Source organism: Carcharhinus amblyrhynchos, unplaced genomic scaffold (assembly GCF_965287045.1).
Source record: "Carcharhinus amblyrhynchos unplaced genomic scaffold, sCarAmb.v2.hapA scaffold_464, whole genome shotgun sequence".
In the NCBI taxonomy this organism is placed as follows: Eukaryota; Metazoa; Chordata; class Chondrichthyes; order Carcharhiniformes; family Carcharhinidae; genus Carcharhinus; species Carcharhinus amblyrhynchos.
The window spans coordinates 49,430-58,817 of NW_027650204.1; the positions used below are offsets into that span (position 1 = coordinate 49,430).

The 9,388-nt window shown below is 53.7% G+C and overlaps 1 protein-coding gene across 1 annotated transcript in view; it reads left to right on the forward strand.

Annotated features, from left to right (window-relative positions):
* Positions 1-3,581, forward strand: part of LOC145339438 (histone-lysine N-methyltransferase 2A-like) — a gene marked incomplete at its 5' end in the record, with an annotated part of 52,876 nt that extends 49,295 nt beyond the window's left edge. Inside the window, 2 exons of the mRNA XM_080183907.1 lie at positions 1,068-1,197; positions 2,747-3,581. Of these exons, the coding sequence (XP_080040033.1) occupies positions 1,068-1,197; positions 2,747-3,022 (406 nt within the window). The remainder of the gene's footprint in view (positions 1-1,067; positions 1,198-2,746) is intronic.
* Positions 3,582-9,388: the final 5,807 nt, after the last annotated feature.

Here is a 9,388-nt window from a genome sequence, read left to right on the forward strand (position 1 = left end):
GTGGGGGAGAATGTGGGACTCGCTCCCACGGGGAGTGGGGGAGAATGTGGGACTCGCTCCCACGGGGAGTGGGGGAGAATGTGGGACTCGCTCCCACGGGGAGTGGGGGAGAATGTGGGACTCGCTCCCACGGGGAGTGGGGGAGAATGTGGGACTCGCTCCCACGGGGAGTGGGGAGAATGTGGGACTCGCTCCCACGGGGAGTGGGGAGAATGTGGGACTTGCTCCCACGGGGAGTGGGGAGAATGTGGGACTCGCTCCCACGGGGAGTGGGGAGAATGTGGGACTCGCTCCCACGGGGAGTGGGGAGAATGTGGGACTCGCTCCCACGGGGAGTGGGGGAGAATGTGGGACTCACTCCCACGGGGAGTGGGGAGAATGTGGGACTCACTCCCACGGGGGGAGTGGGGAGAATGTGGGACTCACTCCCACGGGGAGTGGGGAGAATGTGGGACTCGCTCCCACGGGGAGTGGGGAGAATGTGGGACTCACTCCTGCAGGGAGTGGGGGACGTGAATGGCATTGATGTGTTTCAGGGGAGGCTGGATAAACACATGAGGGAGTAAGGAATAGATGGAAATGGGGGGTGGGGTGGGAGGGAGGTCGGTGAGGAGCAGAAATGTCAGCATGGAGCAGAGGGGCCGAATGGCCTGTTCTGTGCTGAAAAATCTGTGATTTGCAGAGAGCTTTGTCGATGAGAGGCTGCAACTCAGTGAGAATGTGGTTCAGACAGGACTTTAACTTTCAAACCCTATCCCCTCCCCCTGCCCCCCCTTCCCCCTTCTCCCCTCTCACCCCACCCTCTCACCCCACCCTCTGCCCCTCCTCTTCCCCTCTCCCCCCCACCTCATAACCCTCCATCTCCGTCCCCGTCCCCATTCCCCCTTTTCCCCCGTCCCCTATCCCACCCCCCTCGCTCCCTCTCCCCCGTCACCTATCCCACCCCCCTCGCTCCCTCTCCCCTGTCCCCTAACCCACCCCCCTCGCTCCCTCTCCCCCGTCCCCTAACCCACCCCCCTCGCTCCCTCTCCCTCACTCTGACTGATGCGTCTCTCCTGGTTCCACAGGTCTGCTATTCATGGCCGTGGGCTCTTTTGTAAAAGGAACATTGACGCCGGGGAGATGGTGATAGAATATTCCGGAATAGTCATTCGATCTGTCTTAACCGACAAGCGGGAAAAGTATTATGATAGTAAGGTGAGTGTCTCCCTGCTCACCGATGGTGACTCCCCGACCATTGTCCGTTTCTGGGCCATTTGTTCATTATGTGTATCAAAACAGGAAGGGTTCTGTTAATGTTAGACCCACACTCGGAGCACTGTGCACAGTTCCGGTCTCCGTATCCCTCGGTTAGACCCACACTCGGAGCACTGTGCACAGTTCTAGTCTCCGTATCCCTCGGTTAGACCCACACTCGGAGCACTGTGCACAGTTCCGGTCTCCGTATCCCTCGGTTAGACCCACACTCGGAGCACTGTGCACAGTTCCGGTCTCCATATCCCTCGGTTAGACACACACTGGGAGCACTGTGCACAGTTCCGGTCTCCATATCCCTCGGTTAGACCCACACTCGGGGCACTGTGCACAGTTCCGGTCTCCATATCTCTCGGTTAGACCCACACTCGGAGCACTGTGCACAGTTCCACTCTCCATATCCCTCGGTTAGACCCACGCTCGGAGCACTGTGCACAGTTCTAGTCTCCGTATCCCTCTGTTAGACCCACACTCGGAGCACTGTGCACAGTTCCAGTCTCCATATCCCACGGTTAGACCCACACTCGGAGCACTGTGCACAGTTCCGGTCTCCATATCCCTCGGTTAGACCCACACTCGGAGCACTGTGCACAGTTCCGGTCTCCGTATCCCTCGGTTAGACCCACACTCGGAGCACTGTGCACAGTTCCGGTCTCCGTATCCCTCGGTTAGACCCACACTCGGAGCACTGTGCACAGTTCCGGTCTCCATATCCCTCGGTTAGACACACACTGGGAGCACTGTGCACAGTTCCGGTCTCCATATCCCTCGGTTAGACCCACACTCGGGGCACTGTGCACAGTTCCGGTCTCCATATCTCTCGGTTAGACCCACACTCGGAGCACTGTGCACAGTTCCGGCCTCCATATCTCTCGGTTAGACCCACACTCGGAGCACTGTGCACAGTTCCGGCCTCCATATCTCTCGGTTAGACCCACACTCGGAGCACTGTGCACAGTTCCGGTCTCCATATCCCTCGGTTAGACCCACACTCGGGGCACTGTGCACAGTTCCGGTCTCCGTATCCCTCGGTTAGACCCACACTCGGAGCACTGTGCACAGTTCTAGTCTCCGTATCCCTCGGTTAGACCCACACTCGGAGCACTGTGCACAGTTCCGGTCTCCGTATCCCTCGGTTAGACCCACACTCGGAGCACCGTGCACAGTTCCGGTCTCCATATCCCTCGGTTAGACCCACACTCGGAGCACTGTGCACAGTTCCGGTCTCCATATCCCTCGGTTAGACCCACACTTGGAGCACTGTGCACAGTTCCGGTCTCCATATCCCTCAGTTAGACCCACACACGGAGCCTCTCGAGCCTGTTACACAGGGACAGGAGGAGGCCATTCAGCCCCTTGAGCCTGTTACACAGGGACAGGAGGCGGCCCCATTCTGCTGAGCACCCCACAGTTCTGCTTTGATTGAACGCTGAGATTACTATCACTCACCACCGACTTTGCTGTCTCCATCTCTCTCTCTCTCTCTCTATAGGGGATTGGTTGTTACATGTTCCGGATTGATGATTTTGAGGTCGTTGATGCCACAATGCACGGGAATGCTGCTCGGTTCATCAACCACTCCTGTGAGCCTAACTGCTACTCCCGAGTCATCAACGTGGAGGGACAGAAACACATTGTGATCTTCGCCATGCGGAAGATCTACCGTGGTGAGGAGCTGACCTATGATTACAAGTTCCCTATCGAGGATGCCAGTAACAAGCTCCCCTGCAACTGTGGTGCAAAGAAATGCCGCAGATTCCTGAACTGAACTGCGAGAGAGAGAGAGACTGATCCCTCACAGTGCTGCGCTCTCCTGGGAGAGAGAGAGAGACTGATCCCTCACAGTGCTGCGCTCTCCTGGGAGAGAGAGAGAGACTGATCCCTCACAGTGCTGCGCTCTCCTGGGAGAGAGAGAGAGACTGATCCCTCACAGTGCTGCGCTCTCCTGGGAGAGAGAGAGAGACTGATCCCTCGCAGTGCTGCGCTCTCCTGGGAGAGAGAGAGAGACTGATCCCTCGCAGTGCTGCGCTCTCCTGGGAGAGAGAGAGAGACTGATCCCTCGCAGTGCTGCGCTCTCCTGGGAGAGAGAGAGAGAGAGAGACTGATCCCTCGCAGTGCTGTACTCTCCCAGGATAGAGAGAGAGAGAGGGACTGATTCTCAAGGTGCTGGGCTATCTGGGACAGAGAGCGAGCAAGTGCAGGGCGGGGCCTGGAGTGGACTTTGAGGGTTAACTATTAGCAAGTGAGCCCCCCCCTCCGCCCCCCAATACCACCAACACCCCCTCGTGAAGCTCGACAATGGGGGAGTGGATGCTGCTGTTCTCTCCCCGCCCCCCCCAACCACCCCAACAGAATCCCCCAACTTTTAACCCCTTGCAGATTCAGGAAATAATTCCACCCATGCCACTGCCATTGCCCCAGAGCCACCCTCACCTCCCCTCCCCACCCCACCCCACCTCCCCCTCTCTCCCCACCTTCCCCTCCCTCCCCTCCCTCCCCCCATCCTTTTCTGGGAGGGAATTGTACTCTGGGATCCTGTCAGGTTTAGCACTCAGACCCACACCTCCGTCCTGACAGAGGGTGGGTTCGGAGTTCCTCAGGGCATTACAGACCCTCGCTGGTACTGAGGTTCAATCCCACGGGGAGCGGGAGTGGGTGGGGGGGGTGGACAGCAGGCCAGGAATGATAGCTGTCTCCTCTCTGGGTGGGGTCTCCTCCTCCCTGGAGCAGGGTGGTGGGGGGGTCCCCCACGTGTCCTGCCTTGTGATTTAACCACGAGTCCCTGCTTGCTGAGGTGAGGGCGATGCCCAGTGACCCCCTCCTCCCCCCCCCCCCCCCCACCCCATCCCTGTCCTTCTGAGGCAGGGCCCATTCTGCTGAGGGTGGTCTAAACTCCCCCCATCACAATCCAGCCCTTCATGTCAGGAGATCCCCCGACACCACCCCCACACAAACGAATCCCTGCCCAGATGTACACACTCCCCACCCCCCCCCCGCCCCCATAACTCAGACACCCCTGAGACCCCCTCCCCCCCACTCACTGCACTCCACTCATTCTACTGAAAGAATCCTTCCCCCCTCTTCCACCTCCCTCTCCCTCTCCCTGTATCCCCCTCCCTGTCCCCCCCCCAGCTCCCCTTCCTGTACCCCCCTTCCCTCTGCCTGTCCCCCTCCCCCTTCCCTCTGCCTGTCCCCCTCACCCTCCCCCTTCCCTCTGCCTGTCCCCCTCACCCTCCCCGCTCTGTGCACTGTCACAGTGCAGCCCTGGAAATTCCTACATTCCCCCCAGTCCCCCCCATTCCTCCTTCACGAATCGCACCAGCCCTTCGCAAACACTCCCCTCCCCACCCCCCACACCCCTCCCGTATACAACATCAGTCCCTTTGTGGAAGGGACGATGGGGGGGGGGGTGGTGGTGGGGTGGAAGGAACTCCTCTGGGACCAGGGGTGAATGAGTGTCACTCCCTGGGATTGCAAACTTGGGGGTGGGGGGGGTATCCCATAATATCCACCCAAGACTGGATCAGTGCGGGAACTGGAAAAGGGTGGGGTGGTATGCGTGTGTGCATTTGTTGTGTGCCCATGTTTATGTGTGGGTGCCTGTGTGTGCACGCATGTGGATGTATGTGCACACGTTTGTATGATGTGTGTGTGTATGTCTGCGCGTACCAGTCCAGCCCCTTCCATCCCCGTGTTATAATTATCTGGGGGGGCGGGTACAGTTGTTCACAAATGCCAGGGTGGGCCCGGTGCTGCACGAGGTTCGAAAGCTACTTTTCAAACAGAAAACACTAAGTCCCCGTGAATCTGAGGCCCTGTTCGCCACACAACCAGTGGTACCTCACAACCCTTCTCTCTCTCTCGCCCAGCACTGTATCAGCATCCAGGTGACGATGTGTCTGTGCGTGCGTGTGTGTCTGTGCCAGTCTCACCCTCCCGATTCTCCGCCCCCCCCAACCTCAACCCACAAACTCCAATCATATCATATATCTCTCTCCAACCCCCCCCCACTCGCCTCTCCCCGACCACAGGGTGGAGACCATTTGGCGTTCTCTGAAGGACACTTCCTCGCCCAGTTGCGTTCTATCATTTCTTTTCTGTTTTTTTTTAAACGGTGGGGAGCAGTGAGTTTGGAAAACCTTTGCAGGATAACTTTGTGTAAAAAGAAAAAGTTGTACATATCTGTATAGATATTTCTAAAACCCGTTATTTTCTATGCACTTTTTTTATTTAAGAAATGGTTTCCTTAATAAAGATGTTGAGTTGTTCAAAGGTGCCCCGCTGCGATGCCAGTGTTTAATTAATCTCTGCGAAGAGAGAGAGAGGGACCCCCTGAAGAAGATACAAACACTGATCCTTCTAAACTGAGAAGCTAGAGACCTGAAGGTACTTTGCAAAGACAAGACGTCAGATTTATATAGTAACATTACCGCAGTAAAACACCTCACACCTATGGCAAAAGTCTTAATTCAGACCAAATTCCTGGCTGAGTTTTGATCAGTTATATAAACTGGCTACCAGAACAGGTCAGAGACTGGGAAAAAAATCAAATTGAAAGAGAGAATGCTGGAAAATCTCAGCAGGCCTGGCAGCATCATTAAGGAGAGAAAAAAGCTGACGTTTTGAGTCCAAACGACCCTTTGTCAAAACTCTCCTTACAGGTACTTCCAGACCTGCTGAGATTTTCCAGCATTTTCTCAGAGGCTGGGAATCCTGCGGTGAGTAACTCACCACCCAACTACCCCTCACCCCCACCAAAGCCTGTCCACCATCTACAAGGACACAAGTCAGGAGTGTGATGGAATACTCCCCACTTGCCTGGATGGGTGCAGCTCCAACAACACTCGAGAAGCTTGACACCATCCAGGACAAAGCAGTCCCACTCGATCTACATCCCATTGTTGAAGGCTGGCACAGTGGTTAGCGCTGCTGCCTCACAGCGCCAGGGACCCTGGTTCGATTCCCGGCTTGGGTCACTGTGTGGAGTTTGCATTTTCTCCCATGTCTGTGTGGGTTTCCTCTGGGTGCTCCAGTTTCCTCCCACAGTCCAAAGATGTGTAGGTTAGGTGGATTGGCCACCTAAATTCTCCCTCGGTGAACCTGAACTGCCACCAGAGTGTGACAACTAGGGGATTTTCACAAGAACTTCATTGCAGTGTGAATGGAAGCCTTGTGGTGCTAATAAATAAACTTCACTTTGAATTTTGACTAGTTATATAAACAGGCTACCAAAACAGGCCAGAGGCTGGGAATTCTGCGGGGAGTAACTCACCTCCTGATTCCCCAAAGCCTGTCCATCGTCTACAAGGCACAAGTCAGGTGTGTGATGGAATACTCCCCACTGGCCTGGATGGGTACAGCTCCAACAACACTCAAGAAGCTCAGGACAAAGCAGCCCCGCTCGATCGGCGCCCGATCGTTATGGTTCAGGTTAGAATCTCCAATGTGTTGTATGGAACCCACCTGAATCAAGAGTCCTGCAACTAAAATCATAGAACCCCCAAAGTGCAGAAGGAGGCCATTCGCCTGTCCAGCCTGTACCAAACACAATCCTACCCAGGCCCTATCCCCACAGCCCCATGCATTTACCCTAACTCGTCCTTCTGATACTAAGGGGTAATTTATCCTGGCCAACGCACCCAACCCGCATATCTTTGGACTGTGGGAGGAAACTGGAACATTCGGAGGAAACCCACGCAGACACAGGGACAGCATGCAAACTCCACACAGACCGTGATCCGAGTGGTCCCCGGCGCTGTGAGGCTGCAGAGCTAAACACCAGATAAGCATGAGATGTTTCACTTCAGGTATGATTCAAATGAGCCACTAGGGAACTTTTATCAAAAAGTTTATTTAAGAATATAGTTAACATGCAGTGTTAAGTGAATTAGCACGAATTTCCAACAATCTCAAACAAAATAACCACAATAATGTAAAACTCTTAATGAGGCTGTCCCAATCAAACCAACCTCTATAAACAACCCTTTAAACAGGTTTAACACAGCAGAGACTAATGCTCACGTGAGACTGGGATTTAGGCCGTTAGTTTAATTCTGCAGTCAAAAGCTCTTGGGACTCAGAACGGTTTGAAGACCAGGCAGCTTCCTAAATTGTCAGGGACTTGAGGGAAACTGCTGACACCAGATTCTTTCATTCAGGAAGGTAAAACCTTGCCTGAAGATCACCAGCGGAATTTCCAAATAAAACAGGGAGAGAGGGGCTTCTGTCCAGCTTGCTCTCGCTGTTAAAACCTAATTGCAGTTCAGAACTGAAACTGAAACCTTAAACACACTGGGGAACAAAACATGAACAGAAAAAATGACCATCCTCCTAACAGTGCAGGATCGTAAAACTAATCCCAGAGTAAACACAAACAACCCCGAAGGAGAAATAAAAGGACTCATCACAGTCAGTCTGCTAACAAAATGGCATCAACTGAGGCTGTGAGCTGAGAAATACTGACTGTGAGAGCTGCAGAGATCATGATATAAAAAAAATCTCTTAAAGATACACTACCCTCTCGCTAACCACAAACATTCACTCCCTCCACCCCCGACGCACAGTGACAGCCGTGTGTACCATCTACAAGATGCACTGCAGCAACTCACCAAGGCTCCTTAGGCAGCACCTTCCAAACCCACCACCTCTACCATCTAGAAGGACAAGGGCAGCAGATACCTGGGGACACCCCCCACCTGGAGGTTCCCCTCCGAGTCACTCACCGTCCCGACTTGGAAATATATTGGCCGTTCCTTCACTGTTTCAGGGGTCAAAATCACGGCACTCCCTCCCTAACAGCACTGTGGGTGTACCTACAACATACAAATCTCATCTTCAAACTCTGTGGCCTGGGGCTCGGTTCCTCCCTCTGCAACTGGATCCTGACCCACAGACCACAATCAGTAAGGATCGGCAACAACACCTCCACAATCATCCTCAACACCAGTGCCCCACAAGGCTGTGTTCTCAGCCCCCTCACTATACCCCTTTTACACCTATCACTGTGCAGCCAAATTCCCTCCAACTCCATTTTCCAGTTTGCTGATGACACCACCGTAGTGGGTCAGATCTCAAACAATGAGACAGAGTACAGGAATGAGATAGAGAATCTGGTGAATGGGTGCGGCAACAATAATCCCTCCCTCAATGTCAACAAAACAAAGGAGATTGTCATCGACTTCAGGAAGTGTAAAGGGGAACACGCCCCTGTCTACATCAACGGGGATGGAGTAGAAAGGGTCGAGAGCTTCAAGTTTTTAGGTGTCCAGATCACCAATAACCTGTCCTGGTTCCCCCCATGCCAACACTATAGTTAAGAAAGCCCCACCAACGCCTCTACTTTCTCAGGAGACTAAGGAAATTTGGCATGTCAGCTACAACTCTCACCAACTTTTACAGATGCCCCATAGAAAGCATTCTTTCTGGTTGTATCACAGCTTGGTCTGGGCTCCTGCTCTACCCAAGACTGCAAGGAATGTAGCCCAATCCATCACACAAACCAGCCTCCCATCCATTGACTCTGTCTACACTTCCCGCTGCCTCGGGGAAAAGCAGCCGGTATAATTAAGGATCCCACGCACCCTGGACATTCTCACTTCCACCTTCTTCCTTCAGGTAAAAGATACAAAAGTCTGAGGTCCCGTACCGACCGACTCAAGAACAGCTTCTTCCCTGCTGCCGTCAGACTTTTGAATGGACCGACCTCGCATGAAGTTAGTCTTTCTCTACACCCTCGCTGTGACTGTATTCCAGAAACGGCTGGATGTAGCACTTGGGGTGACTGGGATCAAAGGTTATGGGGAGAAAACAGGATGAGGCTGTTGAGTTGGATGATCAGGCATGATGGCGATGAATGGGAGAGCAGGCTCGAAGGGCCTCCTGCTCCTATCATCTACGCTTCCGTGACTGACACAACATTCTGCACTCTCCTCAATGAACAGTATGCTTTGACTGTATAGTGTGCAAGAAACAATATTTTTCACTGTAAATACATGAGATAATTATAAATCAAATTATCTACTCTCCAGCCTTGGGGAGGTTTTTTAAGAGAGATGATTTTGTGCGGAGTTTGCACGTTCTCCTCGTGGGTTTCCTCCCACAGTCTGAAAGACGTGCTGGCTAGGGTGCGTTGACC